The sequence below is a fragment of the Meriones unguiculatus genome, chromosome 5, assembly GCF_030254825.1.
Source record: "Meriones unguiculatus strain TT.TT164.6M chromosome 5, Bangor_MerUng_6.1, whole genome shotgun sequence".
Classification (NCBI taxonomy): Eukaryota; Metazoa; Chordata; class Mammalia; order Rodentia; family Muridae; genus Meriones; species Meriones unguiculatus.
This window is the reverse complement of record NC_083353.1, coordinates 2,748,504-2,769,843: the sequence shown is the minus strand read 5'-3', so window position 1 is coordinate 2,769,843 and position 21,340 is coordinate 2,748,504. Positions and strand designations below refer to the sequence as shown.

Sequence of the window (21,340 nt, the reverse complement as noted above, 5' to 3'; positions counted from 1 at the left end):
TGACTTCGTGTAAACCCAGTTTCGTGGGCTAGGTCCCGGACTGAAAACAACAAAACAAACAAACAAACGAAAAACAGGAACTGAGCACCAGGATTCGTGTCTCTCTGGTTCCTGACTGCAGAGAGGGTGAATACCCACTCTCAGTCTGCTGCCGTGCCTCTTGGCACTGTACCCTCAACCTGGGAGCTGAAACCCTCTCCGTTTAAGTTGATGTCATCATGCAATGAGAAAACTACTATGAAAAGGTTGCTCTGCTTTGTTTTGAACTTTCCTAAGTGTGTTTCTACTGGTTCCTTTTAACTGACCTGAGAAGCAGGGAGCATATCTTATCCCTGCCTGAAACACTCATCCAAATGTGGAGAGGTGCTCAAGGGGAGATATGAGATGCCGTGTGTGTGTGTGTGTGTGTGTGTGTGTGTGTGTTCAATCACATCCTTTTGTATGATTGCTCTTTGGAGATGTTTTTTACAGGACGGAGTGAATGAGCAGTAGGACATAATTTTTCAAATTTCAAAGACACATTCAGTGTTCCAGCCATTTGAAATTGAATCGTGTTCTTATAAATATTTATATGAGCTTAATTAGAAAGTTCTAATTGCATTTTGATTTCTAATTTCTGTAAGAATTGACTTCATCCCAATCTTAATATCCTGAAGTATAATGGCTAGGTACCAACCTTTTGCTGGATTGGAGGATCCCTACTTCCCCTGCTGCTGAGCTGTGCAGACAGGGAAGCTTAATTACTTCAAAACAGCTTCCAAAACCTTCTCTGTTCTGTGACAGCCCATCCCCCAAGCTGACATGCTGCTTAGTAAATGTCACTTCTATATCAGGAGTGTTCCTTCCCTCCAGACACTAATAAAGAGCACCATGGAATCAGCCTTCCAGAAAGCTGCTGGAGTTGAGAATCTCCCCCTGAAGACCAACATCAGGGAACAGTTGAAATGACTCATTCCAGAGGAAGACTAGAAGACATTAGGTCTAGATGCATATTTTGGATCTTCCTGAGAAACAGATGAATCATATTTGAACAAGGAGGGGTGGGTGTGGCACCTCCCAGAGAAAGACCAACTGTGGAACAATGGAATCAAGAAAGCGGACATCACAAGCTATTTCGGCAGCAGTTGTCCCAGGTGGACAACTCGTGTTGGGAACCACTTGCTGGTTTAGGGGTATGTTGAGGAAGGTCAGGCCCAGCAGTGGAGAGCCGGAGGGATATTGTGAGTGATGGCACTGACTCAATTGTCACGTGGAACACTTGAACTTTAACCTTCAGGTGGTTACCCACTGTAGGGGAGAGGAGGGGCTGCAGGTATGTATTATAGTAGCCTATTATAAGCTGTAACCATGTGCATGTGCTCAGTTGGAAGAGACATAGGTGAAAGGAAAATGTTGCACAGGGACAAGATACAGGACTGTCATGGAGCTGCTGTGAAAAACAAAAATCAAACAAAAAAAATGGAATAGAGGTTTCTATGCCAATCATTCCAGGGTCATAAAGGAACCAATGTCCTTGGTACAAAGGAGATTACAAGCTAGGGAGAGAGAAAGACTCCAAGCTAGTCTGAATTGGTCTCCATTGGTCTTCAGTTGGTCTCCATGGCTCGCTACTCTAATCTCAGCCTTAGCTGGACCTCCAATCCTGCTGATGCTTGTGCTTACTTGTGGGCCATGCATTATCAATGTTCTTGTTAAACTTGTCAAAAATTAAATCTCCACTGTCCATCTGATGGTATTAAAATCTCAGTACTAGACCCAACTCAAGGATTTGAGATGGAACCCAACTCAACCAGGGAATGAGAGGGCCTGACTGACTCTATTTTGAGACTGGGCCCAACGTCAGGCCAAAGTTCTTGCCGCCCTTCCTCATGTCCTGCTTGATGAGTTTCTGATAAAAACCACAGGAGATGGTCAGCCAATCAGTGGCTGCCCTGACACCTGACCTGGCGCTAAGTCAATATGAAGAAACTTGGAAAGCCCCCAAGGTCTGAACCAACAGAAATGTACAAGTTCCCCTTACCATAAACCCAACCAGTCCTAACAAAGGTCAGATGAGCATGGCTGGAAATCCCCTCACTGGCTTTAGAGGGTGCCTGTGAGCTCAACTGTGGTTGCCATTTTGCTGGAATGATAGACCCCTGCATGCTGGCTGTTTCTGCAGAATAAATGCTCTTTACTTTTGGAAAAAGAAGAAGAGGGGGAGGGGAGGAGGAGGGGAAGGGGAAGGAGGGAGAAGGTGGGGGAGGAGGAAGAAGAAGAAAAGAAGAAATGGAAAGAAGGTACAAAGGTCTGTTGTGTGGCTTCCATGTAAAGATCCTGTGAATCTCGGCTTTAATGGTCACCTTGATGCAAACAGGCATCCTTTGAGGAGAGAGGCTCAGTGAGGGATGTTCTACTTTTTTTTTTTTTTTTTTTTTTTTTTTTTTGGCCTTTGAGCATGTCTGTGAGAAATTGTCTTAATTAAGTTAGCTGATGTGGGAAACCCCAACCAATAGAGCGGGCAGCTCTATTTCCCAGGCAGGAGGTCCCAAACTGTGTAACAAAGAAGAGGGGGCGGAGCACAAAGCGAATGAGCATGCATGCATGCATTTCTCTCTGCCCTTGACTCCAGGCGTGTTGTGACTAGCTGTTTGTAGCTCCTGCCTTGACTTCCATGCAATTAGGAACTATAACTGGAATTGCAAACTGATATTTCAAACCTTTTCTCCCCTGGTGGTACGGGCCCCCTCATATTGGAAGAGTGTCAACCCCAGGCAGGATTTGCATATTTTGATATGACTTCTGCAGAGTGGTAGGTGTGCAAAACTCAAACACAATGTTCACCTCAGACGAACCTTGAAATTACCTTGTCACACTCTCCCTTACGCTTCCGAGAATCTTTGAGATTTGTGACTGAGTAAATGATGGGCAGAAGATGAACTGAAGGGACAGAGAGATCTCTTCACCCAGGACAGAGAGACAAGTCGTGGCACTCAGCATTTTCCACACAGTGCAATTATCAGAAAAGGAACAAATGAAACCAGGAACACCTGTGGCCTGGAACCCACTTCAAATTTATTCATCTTGTAATGCACAGGGGAAGAGCCTTTATCCCGATAAATATGCCCCTTGCCAGGACCATGGGCTCAGCTCTGTGCTGCAATTATAATAGTGGAACTGGCATGGATCATGTGATTCAAGCAAGTTAAGATGGAGCAAAAGAAAGCAAAGCAAGATTGCCTGGAAGAAGAATGTCTTCACAGAAAGAGGAAACAACAAGCAGAAATGTGGCGAAATATCAAAAATTATTTTTTTTAAATAACTTTCCGTTTTTATCAAGCTTCTGCTATAAAATGGCTACGGTGATGGCACTGTAGAATAATAATCCCATTTCATTCTTAATTATTTTATATGTGTGTGTGTATATACATAAATATGGGTTATGCACCTGAGTGTTGTGTCTGTGAAGACCGAAAGGTGTCAGATCCACTGGAACTGAGGTTACAATCATGAACTTAAGTGAAGGACTTGAACTTACGTCCTTTGCAAGAGCAGCTCATCCTCTTAACCACTGAGCCATTTCTCTGGCCCCTGGGTGATCCTGTTCAGTTCCCACGAGTTCCAATTCAGGGAATTTTGACATCATCTCTACTCTGTAGATGTGTGAGACGAGACTTGGTATGTTCAGAAGATCACTCAAGTCACAAACCTTGAAAAGCCATGCAAACATACAGCACTCGATCTTAAGCAACCCAAACAGAGCTGCACGGAGACACTGATGCTAGCATTAGGTTCAGAATGACCGGCTGCTGCACTCAGGCTCTGCAGGCAAGCTCTCTGCCTGACTCGTCCCTCCATCATGGGTGAGAGATCTTTCTCTTCCTGCCGCTGTAACCCGTGACAAGATCAACAGAGGGGAGAAGGTGTATTCTTGTGGCAATAAAGGGGCGGCTAAGAATGCATAAGAGGGCAGCTTGGAGGAGAAATTTAAAAAGAGATGACCACCAGCATGACAGATCTCCTCTGGAGTGTAGGCTAGCCTGGCACTTCCAATGGTTCCTCTAAATTCTCAGTGACCTGAGACCTGAGAAAGGTGGGTTATCCCTATCTTTTCAATCACTGAAGCGGCAGCGTCTCAGGCTTGAGGCTCAGAAAAGCCTCAGAGAATGTTTGAAACAAGGATGCCGAAAAGAGGAACACACACCCTGACGAGGCTGAGAGGCTGTACCCCAACACGGCTTGCTAAGCATCTTTTGCGAAGCTGGTTGTATGCTGTCTGTTTGGTTTTTGGTGTGTGTGTGTATGTGAGTGTGTGTGTGTGTGTGTGTGTGTGTGTGTGTGTGTGTGTGTGTGATGTGTGCATATGCTGTTTCCGTGTAAATCATTAAACATTTGAGGGTTGTGCAATTTCCATTTCAACCATGTAGGTGTCCGACAGAGAGGTGTATAACCATCTGCAAGGGTATTGCTGCCTGCGGGAGGGAAGGAGGCTTGGTGGAGTGACTGTGTCAGGCAAAACAACAGGTGACGAATTCCGCAGCGACACGCTAGAGAAGAGCACCAGCTGCCACTGGGCGCAGACTCATTTGTTGAGCGGCACACCGTTCCGGACTCTGCTGAGCCTGGACTGTGGGTGCTGTGTGGACTCCTCGCTCAGCCAGCCTGGTTCAGCTCCTTTTACAATGCCGAGACACCAAGCCTGGGGAAACAGAACAGCAGAAGTTTGTCTAAGCTCGAATCTAGGCTTGGAGGGAAGGCTGGGTGGTTTAGAGTGCAGCTTCTTGGCTGTGGTGGGTTTGCCTCTCATCCTCTTAGGGGGGACCTTCATCTTTTTGGCAGCACGGTGGCTTGAACTCAGGGCCTCCCACATGCTAATCAAGGGCACTACTCTTAAATTACATCCCGCCTTCCTTTTTCTTCTTTAATTTGAGACAGGGTCTCGCTAAGTAGTCCCAAATGTACGCTATGTGTAACCCAGGCAGGCCTTGAACTTGTGAGCCACTTGCCCGGTCTACTGAGTATCTGCAGTTAGAAGCCTACGCCATCATGCACAACAGGGCTTATTCCTTGGCTGAAAGGGCTGTCTCTTAAATAATCAGTGACGGGCCCTACAGCTGCCAGCATGAAGGAAGGTTGGCTAGAAGAACAAGACGTCAGTGAGGCTACACCTGGGGTCACATCTGTCCTAGAGTGCCAGGAACTAAGGGTTTCCCTAACGGAAGGCTAAAATCTTTGAAACCAGGAAAACCCACAGGCAAAACGAAACTGATCAGTCACTGTCCGTACTACACATTGAGATGCGCTTTGACCCTGTTGTTCCTAAATGCTCTGTTCCATGCAGGAGATGCAATCCCGCTGCAAACATACAGCCCCAAACTGGCCTGTGGGTGACAGATGAAAGCTGCAGTAGTCTGTTTTCTCACTGGGTAGCGGTTTGAGGATGCTGGCCACTGTGGTGGGGAAGACACAGCAGCAGGAGTTTGAGGTGTCTGTCAGGAAGCAGAGAAAGACGAAGCTGCTGCTCTGCTCATTTCCTCCTGTTTGTTGAGCCTGGAGGCGGGACTGGAGAGATGGCTCAGTGGTTAAGAGCGCTTACTGCTTCTAGAGGACCTGAGTTCAGTTCCCAGCACCCACATCAAGTGGCTCACAGCTGCCTGGAGCTCCAGCTCCAACAGCCATTTCTGCTGTCCATGGGCACCCACGCTCATATGTGCATAGCCACACACAGGCGCACACATACACATAATTAAAACACACCTGTAAATTATGCAGCTTAAAGCTCACAGGATGACGCTAACCCTCTCTGGACACGGCCTTAGAAGCATGCCCAGAGGCTTGTCTCGTAGGTGATTCTAGATTCTGTCAATATTGACAATCAATAGTAGCTATTCCAAGAGCCTGTGGCCTACAGCCTGAAACTCCCTTCTCAGGAGAAGAGAGAGAGACAGAGAAAGAGATAGAGAGAGACAGAGACAGACAGACTTTCTGCCTGGAGAGTCGGCCCTGTGCTGCAGTCACGCTGCCTGGACACAGACTCCGAGCTGCGTCTCCCCCGCAGGCCTGGGCCCACCCAGGCACACCAGCTGGATGCCTGTGTCTGAAAATCAGACTTAATAGGATTCTTGCTGAAGGCTGGAGTTTCAGGGAATGAAAATGACAAGAATGCACGGTGTCATTTTGTTCCTTTGCAACAAGTTAGGACAGCACCAGTCAACATTTGTGTGGGAGGCTTCTCATCCTGGAAAATGAGCCCGGTGCTCCTCGGGCGCTCTGCGAGAGCATCCATGGACAGCTTTAATACTGCCTCTTTGTGTGGCTCTGTAATAAGTCGTAAAAATAAAAACAAAAGGTGACTTGTGTGGCAATGCGTGTGTGCGTGCACGCGTTTATCATTTCTCGGGTACCACCCACCTTTGGGGCAGAGTCTCACATCGACCTGAGGCTCACCAAGCCCGCTAGGTTGGTGGGCCAGCAAATGCCAGTGTCCCACCTGTGTCTGTCTTCCCAGCACTGGACTGCAAGTGCTCACCACTGCATATGTCTTTCTTACATAGGTTCTAGGGATCTAATTGCTGTCCTCTGAAGAAATTGAGCCATCTCCCTGGCCCCCACCAAGTGATTTTTTAAATTTATTAGTAAAAGTTCAGGGCGTGTATTTAGTCTCAGCCACTGTGCATGCCATACGCCTCTAAGACCTGTTTTTGGTTTACAGAGAGCATGACAGATGTCTTAGTATCTGCTTCAGGATAACTTGGATTTTGGGAATGACATACCAGCCATTAGCATTGCTCAGCAAGCAGCTTTACCTACAAAGCCATCTCACAGGCCCCAAATCATGTCCTGGAAAGCATGACTGAGGTGGCTGCTCGCCAGAGACTATGCACGGTGACAAGCAAGGCTTCTGGGAGCAAACTCTGGAACCATTCCCTCAGGGTAAATACTCCTTGGGGAGATGTCCTCGCAGGCAGCCTGCCACTTCCCCCGGGGGCACCTCTGTGTGCCACTGATGTCTGTTCTCTTTTGAACTCCAATAAGGGTCAGCAGTGAACTGTCTCTAAAGAAGAATTTGGATGTCTGCCTAAAACCACAAGCCATCAGGAACTAAACTGTTTGTCTCATGTGGACAAAGGCTTCGATCCCAGAACCTTGTTCAGCGTGAGATAAAGGGGCTAGGATTTCAGCACGGGAATTTAGGGGACGTATAAACTCCATTATCGGGGTCATCTGTGGGGCCAGTGAAGGTTGGACCTTTATTGGCTTACCTCCCTTTCATGATTTTCTGGAACAAATGACAAGTCTATTTACCCAGCCACTGCCACCCCCACCCAGATGGAAACTGGCGTCACCCCAGGTCTGCTTCTCACAACTGTTGTGGTTATTAATATTTTCATTGATTTATCTTTCAGTTAAACAGTGGTTATTCCTAAACCAGCTGTATACCCAAATCACCACACAGAGACTAGGATTTACTTAATTAACCTAGAGCACACTGCTGGACAATGATTACTCCACCGTAAACCTTCAAGCCCGCATAGCTTCCTCCCATTCAGATTTTCCACATTATACTTTAGTCATATGTTAGGTCTGGTTCATCTCTCCTGGTGATCCCAGGTTTTCCCCTCTCCTACCTCTCTTCTCTGAACCCTCCTCCCACTCTCTTCTTTTTCCTTCTCCCTGAACCAGGATGTCCCACCCTATTCTCTCCATTGCTCAGCACTGGCTGGTTGCTTTATTGACAACACAGAGAACAAATGGCAGCATGTTCACACAAACTTGAGACAGGTGATGCTCAGAAAAAGTATCACAGTGCAATGCCCGGACTGAAACCAGAGAGTGGGGTAGAGAAATCAGCACGTGAATGAACAAGGGTAAATTGTGTACATTCCACAGAACATTATGCCAACACGCGACCAATTCAGAAGACCGTGGGTGCTGCCCATGTGGGTGAGCCACGAACGGTCAAGTGAAAGCTGTGGGGTTTGACACAATCGGGGTATGAGGCCTGGGGAGGGAGCTCAGTAAAGTGCTTGCCTTGCAAACAGGAGGGCCTGAGCTTGGTACCACCTGAGCTTGGTACCACAGAACTCATGTTAAAAAAAAAAAAAAAAAAAAAAAAAGACACAATGGTGAACTCATGAGCCCTGCTCTGGGCAAGTGGGCAGGCTTCAGCTCCCTCGGACATGGAGGTATATACAGTTGTGAGCTGACTGGTGTGGGTGCTGGGAACCAAACCCTATAGTCTTCTGCAAGCACAGGAATTGCTCTCAAAACCTTAAGGGAGGCTTTCATATCCACAACTAGTCTCTTTGAACTCTCCATTCCTCCACGCAGTGCACAGACTTTTTGTCCCTGCTGTGTAGATCAGCTGAGCTTTTCTTTTAATCAAGACTCCCCTTTTTTTAAAAAACAAGGAAGTGGTATCAAAAGGCGGTCCAGAAAATGGATAGATTCCTTTGGACAACTTGAGAAGGTAGGGTACAAAAATTCTGTCCATAGTACATATTAAAATGTTTGTCTTCTCACGTTCAGCTCCCCAGGAGACTTCAGGTTGGTGTCTCTGGGTTAGTTCTGTGAAGCGTATCAGCTGCATCTTTCATCTTTTGTGGGAACTGTAGAGCCTATGTGGCCCTTGGCAGAATGGTCTATTTATGCTGAGAAACTGGCTGAGAAAGAGAAAGCAGAATGTTTAACTTTCCCAAACATTGCAGACAACTGACCGTCCTTCTGGGTTCAGGATTCAAGACAGGCCAGAGCTCTGAAAACCCAAGAAGAAGCTCACACAAACCGGAATCCATCTGGCCACTTTCCAAGTCACCCATCTTGGTGAAATTCTATTTAAAGGCTGATTTTTTTTTTAACTGTGCTATTTTTTTTATAAAGTATCTGCCATTGTTACTGAGTGTGGAGGAGCATATTTGGGCTTGAAATCGTCACTCATTCTTGGAAAAGCCAGCATGGTTTCCCTCACCCGAGCAGCATGCTTCCTCTCAGTGCATCTGAGCAGAGAGAAAATGGGATGAGAAAGTGACTCTTCTGTGTCCTGCTCCCGTTCCGGTTCTGGATGGCTTGAACAAGGCAGTTGCCTTCCTTACCCCTTAGTATTTCAATATAAAACCGTGAGCAGTAGCCGCACCTCACCTGCAGCCCAGGGCTAACGAGATGAAGCAGGGTCCGCTTCCCACGCCTCTGGAATGAAACCACTGCACGTAGAGACTGTAGAAATCTCATTCGGTTCTGGTTTGGTTTGAAGTGAATTTTGCAGACTGGGTCTTCTGTAGCCCAGGCTGGACTTGAACTCACAGTGTAGCAGAGGGGGGCATTGAACCCCTCATCCTCCTGACTCCGAGGCTCAAGGGCTGGTGTGACAGACATGCTCCCCCTGATGTCTGGCACTGAAAGTGTGAATGTCTGCACTCCTCACACCCCGTGTTTACCACCACCATATCACAGCAGGCCAGAGGCCTTCGGAGGGAAAGATCTCTGCCAAGTGCGAGCCTTTGTTGTGCTGCAGTTTCTCTTGTAGAGAGGAAACCTTCCCTGGGCACAACACTAGAGCGGGGGACTTTGCCAAAGAGCCAGGATTCCCAGCACTTGGTCTGGACCTGGAGACACAGACAGTCATTAGACACAGGTATGAGAAGCAGGACTATTCCAATTGTTGTGGTTTTTCTTTCCCCTGGGAATACCAGGGGTGTTAAATAGTGGCCAACGCCCACATTTATGGCTAAACCCATTTATAAGAGGAAATATTAACTGTTGTCCGCTGGCACTGTTTGAAGCAGTTTCTAAGCAATGCCCTACTCCAAATAGCCGTGTTTGGGCTGGGAAGACGGTCCAGTCAGCACGTGGGGTTCATTGAGTGCCACCACGTAAAATCTATTACTTTATTGCTCAGCTGCACACACGCATAAGGAATGGGTTTGGATCCCCAGAATTCAGGTTTTTAAAAAAGAAAAGAAAAGAAAAGCCAGGTGTGCTGGCGAGGCAGAGACAGGCTCACTGGCCAACCAACCTAACCTAATCGGCAAGCCCTAAGTCTCAGTGAGAGATCCTGTGTGTAATAACCACGGTGGATCAGGCTCCTGAGACAGCTCAGTGAGAAGGGGCACCAAGCTGGACAGCCTAGGTTCAAATCCCTCTATAGAACGGGGGGGGCAACTCCAGCAAGCTGTCCTCTGAACTGTGTGCAAGCTCAGAATCAACAAATGTGACTTTTGAAATTGAAAGCAGTGTGGGAGTGAGAGGTGGCTCTGCAGTTGAGAGCACTGGCTGCTCTCGCACAGCATCTGGGTTCCATGCCCAGCACCGCTCGGTGGCTCACAGTCATCTGTAATTCTAGATTACAGAATTTTGGCCTCCACAGGCAGCAAATACACAGAGTTGCACAGACATACATGCAGAAGGACACACACACACGTGTAAAAAATAAATAAATAAATCTTTCAAAATAACATAATGAAGCAGATCATTCCTGAAGAATTCAAGACTGACATCTGGCTTCTACATTTCTACATGCAAATGCACATGCACTAGCCCAGACACACACACACACACACACACACACAGAGAGAGAGAGAGAGAGAGAGAGAGAGAGAGAGAGAGAGAGAACTCACTTTCATTATCTAACAGTGTGCAAAGCACAAGCTTGTTTCTGCTGCTTAGAGCCCAGCCCCCTGCATCTCAGCACTCATGTTAGGCTGCAGCCAGAGGCACACGCCAACGCCAGATCTGTCCCCTGGTGGTTCACCCAGGAAGAACATGCTACGGGGGTGAAGCGTCCCAACAGAGTGCAGGCCTTTCCAGATCACCCGGGGAGGAGGGAGGCATGGAAACAAACACTGAGGCGCAGTCCTCTGGTTTTCAAATCACGGATGAGCAGATACGTCTCAACAGCACAACCTTGTCCTCTCCAGGGCTGGGATGTCCCAGGATCTGCAAGGTTCGTGCTGCACGAGGCCTGGGTCGGAAAACTGCATCAAGCACGTGGGGCTGGGGCGGCGTGTGTGGGCGAAGGATGGTGTACTGTGGACCAAGCACATAAAATCTGCATTGCTCTTTTGCCCAGCTACTGAAATGCTGGCACCCTAAAGGTGCCAGCTGCAGTGTGGCAGCCCCGAGTGGTAGTTATCTACCTCTGAGTCACCCCAAGAGCCACCTCTAGCCCGGAAAGCAGTTCCAGTCCTGCGTGGAGCTGTTGGGTGGGGCATATTTCAGAGGTTTGGGGTAAAACCCAGGGGATGCCACCATAAGGCAGGTCAGGTTCTCTGCAGATGCCGCCATGCCTCACGGTGCAGAGTCATGCCCAGTGTATGCCCTGCCAGCTGTGTTCTCACTCAAGTCTTTCTTCCAGCTGCTGGGCTTGGGATTTTCTCCCCCATGCCCTTCCCACCACTACTTCCATTCCTCAAGGTTTTGTCCCCCACTAGACCAATTCCACAGTCTTTTGGCCTCACCCCCAAATTAGGCTTCTGTCTTCTTTTACTATATCCCAAATGGCAGTGAGCTCCTCACCCAAACCAAAAGCTTTCTCATTTGTCCTCTCAGAAATATGAAGCCTGAGGAAGCTTCTCCCTTGTTTTACCTGTCCACCCAGTCAAACCTGAGGCAGGGCTGTCCACACCTGACTCCACAGGAATCAGTGCGCATGTGCAGAAACATGCGCCCCAGCTCTCCACCACGCACCCCCCCCATGCTGCCCCTGAGAGGACAGGAGGAAGGGGGTAGATGGGCGAGCTTGGCTTCTCTCTGCGGGAGCCTATGCTGCAATGTTTCTCTTCACAGCATTTCCAAATCTGAAAGCAACCAGGAGACGAGGCAGGAGGCAGGGATCTTTGCTCCTCCTGCCTCTGCAGCCAAGCGCAAGCTATCTTCTTTTGGCCTTTGAGCTACACTTCACCACTGCCCTCTACCCTCCCCTTCATGGCTGAAACTATTCCGAATGGAGACTCCAGCCACCATCTCCACTTCATCACTTTCTGTGACTCATCCCATCTGCTCCAATCACTGAAATCCTAATTCAGTTTCCCAAACCAGACAGGAGGTTCACAACCTCATCCTCCCTCTTCTCAGAGGCACACTCCACCTTCCCTGGAGCCTCTTACTCTGGGGTTTGCACCCCTAGATTTTGCCTCTTTCCTTCTCATGCCCATCTAATCAAATACCTGCCGAGATTTCTCCTCTTGCTCTAGATCCAGACATCTACCTGCCTTTCCTCAAGGTCAATTCCATTCCATCACAAGCTTCCTCCTCCTCCTCCCAGAGCACCAAGCCAGAAGTCCATGTCTGCAGATGCACGCATTGGCTCCTCCGTGGGTGGGCAGTTAACAGTTCTGCTTGACTGAGTGTGCATGTAAAAGCTCAGTCTTTTCTCCTCCAAGTCAGAGAGCCGGGTCCGTTATATTTTAGCAGCCAAGTCCCTAGACCTTCCTCACAGCCATAAAATGCACAAAATCCCTCCCCTCCTGCTCACCCATCTAGCCCCTACAGCCACTCACGGCTGCCAGATCACTGCAGAGCATCCACAAGACGAGTTCTTCCAGCCCTGTCTACCTGCACCGAAGTTCCACCCTGTCCTGACTCAGGAAATCTCCTGTAAGGAGTTTCGTGGTTGCCCACTAGCATCAGAATTAATTAAGAATTCTCTAACCTGTCACCAAGTGTCCCTCATGATCTGGCCTCTGTCTTCCTCTGCAGCTAAGAGCCCCACACACACACACTAATGCTCTTTTTGACAAGATCACATACTATCCAAGTTTCATTCACTTTGGAGCATCAGTGAAGTAGCCTCTTCATGCCTAGCGCCTCCCTCGGTATGGAAAAACAGGCACTCATTGTCTCCCATACCCACAGTACCCTTGCTGCCCTGGGTCTCTCTGCTTCTTCCTCTGTCTACTTACCCAGAAACTCCTGGTCCAGGAAGCTCCCCTAAGGGGCAGAGGACGGTGCATTCATCTCCCCCTCCATACACTTAGTAACAGAACACTCTATTTCTAAGGTTGTTGCTAAATGCTTGCCTATTAGTAGATTTTACACAGTATCTGTATAGGCAAAGGACTTCCCATCCTCCCCAGTGTCTCCACTGTGGCCGATTTCCAGTGTGCACCGAGAGAACCGTGTGCTTCCACCTGGAACTGACACACGAATCTAGGGTGCACACCTAGAAGGTGAGGCCTGCGAAGCTGTCCCTCTCGCGAGCTTTCAAGGGTAGCTGGTGTAGCTCAGCTTTGCAGGTAGTGAGAAGCACATGATGGGCGTAGACAAGGGAACCCTGGATGATGCCTGCATGGGAGGGATACGGAAGAGGCAGCTAATGGGCTGGATGAATTAGGAACACATATGTGACCAACAGCCATTAGCAGCTAAAACTTTCTACCTATTGACTTCCAAGTACAGAAAGCCAACACGTCAGACCAAAGCTGAGTTCAAAGATGGAGAACACAGACCCCTGCCTGCTTGGCCTCCTTCATTCCCTGCTCCAGGACACCTAGAGTCCCCATCAAGTGCATTATGAGGACACCAAGATGCTATTTAATTAATGTATCATTTAATTAATGTATCGTTGATTCCAAGTGTTAAGGATTTTTCCAGAAACTGACAGTTGATGCTTTGAACAAGTGACTCATACTAGCGAGATATAAGATCCAACTGCATTGAAGCATCAAAGGCAGGAAATCTGTAGGGTTGGGGCTACATGGTCTACATTTGACGAGCTCACTCTATATGAAGTGTGTCAGGCCTCCTCAGCTGCTTAAAAAAGGAAGCTAGATGAAACAAAACCAGGAGCACACGCAAAACCCCCTTCTGAAGTTCCCATTGGCATGTCTGAACGACAATGAAAACTGAACTGCTGCCCTACCTGTGTCTACGCAAGCCAGCGCACACCTCTCACCAGACAAGCGGGTCCTCCTGCCACTGTCTGTCGCCCCCTCACTGCTTCTTTCTCCGGCTCACTCTTAGAACATTGCTGTCCCCAGCTCTCTTTTCCCAAGGCAGATAGTACTTCTGAGAGCTCATAAAGTGTTGCCTGGAAGGAACTTACGAAATATTAAAATAGAAAGCCAAAACAGGTGCGGAGCAGTACAAAAACAGGCTTATCAGGTTTACTGACCAGTTTTATAAAAGAATAATCTCGGAACACACACACATGTATGCACACACTCATTTATACACACAAATGCACAGATATACACATCAGCTAACTTCACTTAACTACAGAAATAGTAAAATGTCTTAAAACACATACCATAAAGTGGATTTGTTTTTACCTTTTCTAGTGATGGGATTTAACTCATTTTAATTGCACTCCACTCAGAAATTTTGCAAACCAGACACTATTTGGACACTATTGGTTGGTTGGTTGTTGTTGTTGTTTTTACAGTTTCTGTGTAGTAGGAGTCTGAGTAAGATTCATGGGTGTGTTTAAACTTTGGCATCATCCAGGGACTAACTCTGCCTTTCAGAGAGGAGCCTGCTGAAGAGTGAAGGAATGAAGCAGAAGGCTGCAAATTTGTAAATATGGAGAACTCATGTCAGGAGGGCCAGGCTAAAATACTTTATGTAGTTATTTTATGGTAAAATATATTTTTTTTAATACCTACTATTTTCACCATCTTAAAGTGTACATTTCAGGGCTGGAGTGATGGCTCAGTGGTTAACAGCATACTGGTCTTGCAGAGGACCTAAGTTCAGGTTCCCACATCCACACTGGCCGAGGAATCCCCCTTCTGGCCTCTGTGGGTACTGCACTCGTGTGCACAGGCACACATGCAAGCACATCATTTAAAATAAAATAAGCATCTTTTTACTTAACTGTACAGTTCTGTGGCATTAGAACATTTGCAGTGCTCTAACATCCTCATCAGTCCATTTCCAGAACATTTTCATCATCCCAAAGAGAAACTCTGCCCACTGAGTATGAATTCCTTCTCTGTTTCCCAGGTCTCTGAAAGCCTTTCATCTGCTTCTGCGTCTGTGGCATATGTATCATGTGAAGTGAAATTCTTCAGAATTCACCCTTTTATGTATCCACTCCCTTACTTAGTAGAGTGTTTGCAGAGTTTATCAGTATATCAGGGTGCCACTCTTCCTTCAGGATGAATAATACTTCATTGTACAGAGACACTACAATTTGTTGAGCCATTCATCTATTGACTTATATTATACTGTTTCCATATTATGCACAAATATTATTGTTTAAGTATGTGTTCAAGCTTTCTGTTTCTTTAAGCATGTGCCTAGAAATAGACCTGCTCTTTGACAATTTTTATATTATCTTTAATTATCCCTGTTGGATAATAGAAAAAGCAGTATTCAACCTGACTGTAACACAGTGCTCATGCGTGTGTTTGCATGTTTTTGTGTACATGTTCTTGTGTATATGTGCACACACACACATATTTGAACACTCATGTGGAAGCCAGAGGTTGATATTGTGTATCTTCCTCAGTCACTCTCCACCTTATTTTTGAGGCAGGATCTCTTCCTGGGCGTGGAGCTCACCAGTCTAGCTGGACTGCCCATATAGTGTGCTCCAAGGATCTGCCAATCTCCATCTCCACCAGGTTCGAATTACAGATGGGTACTGCCACACCTGAGTTATTTCATGTGTTCAGAAGATTTAAATGCAGGTCCCCAGTCAATGCCTTTTTTTCCTATGTTCACTTCCTGTCAACTGGTCCCTTGACCCACCTCTTGACCTACCATTAATTTTATTTACTCCTGTTTTAGGTTAAAGGTGTGTGCTAGAGCTGAGCCACACTGCAACTAGAAGCAGGTTTTTCCAGTAAACAACACAATCTCAGGGTTCACAGTGTGATCAAAACCCCTGCAACAGTGCATTCATCTGAAGGAGCCCAAGGAGGAAAAATAGCCAGAAGATCATAGCAGAGGCTGAGCTACAAAGTGAAACCTTGGGGGGTTGGGGGGAGAAAAGGCTGATACATTATCCTCACTATCTCTAGAAATTCGCTATCCCTGGAAGCACAGGCCCTTCTGATCAACAAGAGCCCAGATACCAAAGGATAACTTATAGGAGGAAAAATGACACATACTTTAATGAAGTCATTCAAATATAAACATCCACGGATTCTTAACAGGGACTCATCAGTCTTGCAGAGTCAATGCTTAAAACAGAAGTTCCCCATTCTCGTATCTATTAAGATAAATTGGGGAAATTTCTAGGTTATATTCTCCTAGTCGCACACCCAGGCTGATGGGATGAACACTTCAGCTGCTGGGCATCGGCAGCCCCTGTGTGGACTCTTCTGTGCCTTTGAGGTGGAGAACCACTGGTCATCAACAGTCCCTGTGTGGACTCTTCTGTGCCTCTGAGGCAGAGAACCACTGGTCCAGGGCAATGTTTTCCAATTTCTGAACCAGGGACAGAAGCAGGACCTCCTGGGGATTTGCTGTGAGTGCAGGGATTTGGCGCAGGGCAGACAGTGGGTAAAGTTCTGTGTAATCATGGGGACCTGAATTTCAATTCCCAGAACCCATGCAAAAAGTCCATCAAGGTAGCTCATACCTTTAATCCCAGAACTGGTAGGCAGACACAGGACAGGACAATCCTTCAAGCTTTCTGGCTACCCAGCCTAGCAAATCAGTGAGCTCCATGTTGAGTTAGAAGAGATGCTGCCTCAAAAATTAAGGTAGAGAGACCTAGAATAAGATAATCAATGCCAACCTGTGACCTGCACATGCAGATGCCTGGGCACACACACACACCCTTACCGCTATACTCACCTTCCTCTACACATGCTCACACATGCAGGCATCACAAATACAAATGCATAAAGTAAATAAGCACTGATTTTTTTATGCCCAGATCCCTGCAATTGCTCAAGTCTTCTAGGGTAATCTGAGGCCAACCATGAGGAACACATGGATCCAAAGAATGAAGCATCTATTGGCCAACAGTAGATCCAACAGGAGGGTCCCATGCATCCCTCTCCAGACAACCCCAAAGAGGCTAAGGCAGTGGTCTGCCAAGGCACAACCAGAGTGTTTGGTCATTGGGGAATTATCAATCAATCCACAGGAGACAGAGATGTTCTTTCTGGAAGGGACTGTGAGGGACTCTTGAAGGGTTCTCTGGTTCTGTCCATCCCTGGGATCTCTAAATGCTTTGCTTGCAAGCATGGTCAGCATAAAAACCTGACGGAAGGACTGAAAACAAATTGGGTACATAACACACAGTTGCTGCTATGGTGGCTATAGGAAGAGATGAGTACTGCCCAGGGGATCTTGAGAGCCCAAGGAGCCAGGATCAGCCCTCTGCACGTGACAGATGTGCTACCACTTTGCCTCACCAATTCTGCAGCTTGTGGCTCAGGATGCCCCAAGTATTTTCAAATTGTCAATTTTTCATATTCATAAGAGACTGGGATATGGCAGAGCTGTGAAGATTTACAAAGAAATTGAAAGCAAATGGAGCATCAGCAGGAGAGATGGAATGCCTACATGGATTCCCTATTGAAAAGTGAGAGTTACAAGATCCAGCTATACCACTCCCAGGCATATATCCAAAAGATGCTCAAGTACACAAGGACATTTGCTCAACCATGTTCATAACAGCTTTATTTGTAATAGCCAGAAGCTGGAGACAACCCAGATGTCCCTCAACTGAGGAATGGATACAGAAATTGTGGTACGTTTACACAATGGAATACTACTCAGCAATTAAAAACAAGGAAATCATGAAATTTGCAGGTAAATGGTGGGAACTAGAAAAGATCATCCTGAGTGAGGTATCCCAGAAGCAGAGAGACACACATGATATATACTCACTCACAAGTGGATATTAGACATATAATATAGGATAAACACACTAAAATCTGTACACCTAAAGAAGCTAAGCAAGAAGGAGGACCCTGGGTAAAATGATCAATCCTCACTCAGAGAGGCAAACAGGATAGATCTTGTAAGAGGGAAAAAACAAGGAACATTCAGGATAGACATCAGAAGAGGGAAAAAACAGGCAACAGGACAGGAGCTTAGCAGAGAGGGCCTCTGGAAGACTCTACCCTGCAGGGTATCCAAGCAGATGCTGAGACATATAGCCAAACTTTAGGCAGAGTGCAGGGAATCTTATGAAAGAAGGGGGAGATAGAAAGACCTGGAGGGGACAGGAGCTCCACAAGGAGAGCAACAGAGCCAAAAAATCTGGACACAGGGGTGTTTTCTGAGACTGATACTCCAACCAAGGCATATGCATGGAGATAACCTAGAACCCCTAAACAGATGTAGCCCATGGCAGTTCAGTGTCCAAGTGGGTTCACAAGTAATGGGAACAGGGACTGCCTCTGACATGAACTCAGTGGCTGGCTCTTTGATCACCTCCCCCTGAGGGAGAAGCAGCCTTACCAGGCCACAGAGGAAGACAATGCAGCCACTCCTGATGAGACCTGATAGACTAGGATCAGATGGAAGGGGGTGAGAACCTCCCCTATCAGTGGACTCGGGGAGGGTCATGGGTGGAGAAGGGGGAGGGAAGGTGGGGCCAGGAGGGAAAGAGGGAAGGGCTACAGCTGGGATACAAAGTGAATAAACTGTAATTAATAAAAAGAAAAAGAGAAGAAAAGTGAGAGTTAGCCTTGACTGTAAGAGACTGGAAGAAAACAAGTCTAGGGGCAGCTTTTCCCCAGTGGTGAGAAGGTGGTTCTCAGCCAGGAAGGCGTGGTACACACCTGTGACCTCAATGGAGCTCTGAAGGAAGAGGCGGGAAGATGAAGACGTCCAGGCCATCCTCCAGCCCATGCTGCTGCTGCGGTTTGAAGGAAAATGTCCCCCACAGGCCCATGTGTTTGGTCCCCAGCTGGTGGCGCTATCTTTGGAAGGTTACAGAACCGTTAGAGATGGAGACTCACCAGTCTCCCAGCCCAGACCCACTTTTCTTCCCTGATTCCTGACTACAGCAGCAGTGTGGACTGCCATGGTGGACTGTATCCTCTCAAACTGTAAGCCAAAATGAACACTTCTTCCGCTCAGTTGCTTCCTGTCAGCTATTTGCTGGCAAAAACAAGAAAAGTTATAAACCTGGGGAAAGCCCACGAGAAGAAGATAAGTTAAATTGACTTGTTCTCTCTGGCTCATCACCCATTCATTCTACACGAATTGTACTCCTGCCCGCACGATGGCCAAGGCTGAGAAAGGTGTCCACAAACCGTAATCGCCTGCTATTTCTAAGACTGACCCCTCTGTCCACCTCACAGGTACCACATCTGTGTGACGGTGCTGATCTACTTCCTGCCCCTGCTGGTGATTGGCTACGCCTACACTGTCGTAGGAATCACACTGTGGGCCAGCGAGATCCCCGGGGACTCCTCCGACCGCTACCACGAGCAAGTCTCCGCCAAGCGCAAGGTAAGCGAAGGTCAAACTGGCGTAGCCCAGCCTGCCGCTACAGGGGCCTAAGGTCCCAGAACAGGAGCCACAAAGCATCTCTGGATCAGGGACAGGACAGGTCTTTCTTCATACCCACAGGTACACTCATATTCAGTCATACATATGCACAAACTCATATATGCACATATTTATACACATACAAAAGTACTCACACACACAGGCACACATGTACACACATCATATTCATATACATACACATCAACACTCATATATGTGTGCACATCCACAGATAGATACTCACACACATGAACATTCATACATATGCACACATACATGTACAGACACCCATACGCATGCACACACGAACATTCACATACATGTACACAGATAGAGGCTCTTATACAGACACTCGCAAGCTTTATATCTATACTTATATGCCCATCTATACACAGGAATACTCACACACATAAATTCATACATACACACATATAGATCACGTGTGCACACTCACGTACTGACACTATACTCAAGTGCACACACTCATACACACACAGATACACAGACACTTTATATATACACTCATGTGCAGTCACACAACCCTTCATGTGCATACTCATATACATGCTAACATACATACACACATATACATATTCATATTCACATGTGCTAATCTACATATATGCAAACATATAACAAACTCATACATACGTATCCATTTATGTATACACGACTTACATAGATACACACACTCACATACATACAACTCAGACAAATGCACACAACTTACACACAGACACACACGCATACACAAAGTGCCGTTGCCTGGGAATTCATAATGAGAGAAACTGGTCTCCACAGCTCTAGAGGCCAGGAGTCCAAGCTAAAGGCAGAGTTCGTGTCTGGTGAGGTCACTTCCTGCTCACGGCAGTCGCCTCACCCTGGGCGCTCACACAGTGGAAAAGCGTGGGAGCTCCAGGGCCTCACTTACAAGGGCCCCAGTCCTGTCTATAAAGCTTTGCTCTCTGTGTCTAACAGCTTCCCAAAGGCCTGTGTCCTAATACTGTCACATGTCACTGGCAGCTGGGGTTTAGCATGAGATGAGGCCTGACAGGAACATTCAGGCTCCTGGGTCTTACAGATCTTCCTCAAACCCCTTAAACACGGATTACTCCCTTATGTGGACTCTTCAGTCCTCACCCTTCTTCCCTCTGCTTCAGTCTCCAAGCCAGGCACCTTTCTCAGCTCCTCTCCTCCCCTGACCCAGCCCCTGCTGCCTTCCCTGTACCTTGTCTCCTGAGTCCCCATGCATTCCTGCTCTTTATCTCGCCCTTGGCTTCTCTACACACTGCCCGACAGGGTCTCGTTACAGCCCCCTCTGAAGAGTTTCTGATCCACTGCAGATTATAAATCTATATATCTGGGGTGAGTCCAGGAACCTTTAACTCCTAACAAGTCCCTGGCGACACCGAGGACACAGCTCTGCGCCACTCCCTGGGGACTGGATCAGACCCTGAATCCGAAGTGCTAAGGCATCCGGCCTCCCTAGAAGACCATGTTATAAACATGGTCCCACTCACACCGCACAGTGACAGGGAGGGGAGAGAAGCCACCCCCAGCACCGAGCGCCCACAGAGCTGTCTGCCTCGCCCTCTCCCCAGGTGGTCAAAATGATGATCGTGGTCGTGTGCACCTTCGCCATCTGCTGGCTGCCCTTCCACGTCTTCTTCCTCCTGCCCTACATCAACCCGGACCTCTACGTTAAAAAGTTCATCCAGCAGGTCTACCTGGCCATCATGTGGCTAGCCATGAGCTCCACCATGTACAACCCCATCATCTACTGCTGCCTCAATGACAGGTGAGTTGCACCGAGCTCACGCCCAGGCTCGAACACCGTCAAGAGGGAGTGGCGGCTCTGCAGCAAGCGAAGCCCACACCCAAGCCCTGCTCATCGGGCTCTGCGACCGTGTGAGCCCAGAGTGGACGGTTTTCTTTTCCCAGAAACAAAACAACAGGCATCTTC

At 47.5% G+C, this 21,340-nt stretch overlaps 1 protein-coding gene across 1 annotated transcript in view; it reads left to right on the top strand.

The window, feature by feature from the left end:
• The window catches only part of Tacr1 (tachykinin receptor 1), a 161,310-nt gene that overhangs the window by 135,170 nt on the left and 4,800 nt on the right, over positions 1–21,340 (top strand). Inside the window, exons 3-4 of the mRNA XM_021655628.2 lie at positions 19,188–19,338; positions 20,979–21,175. Coding sequence (XP_021511303.1) covers positions 19,188–19,338; positions 20,979–21,175 — 348 coding nt within the window. The remainder of the gene's footprint in view (positions 1–19,187; positions 19,339–20,978; positions 21,176–21,340) is intronic.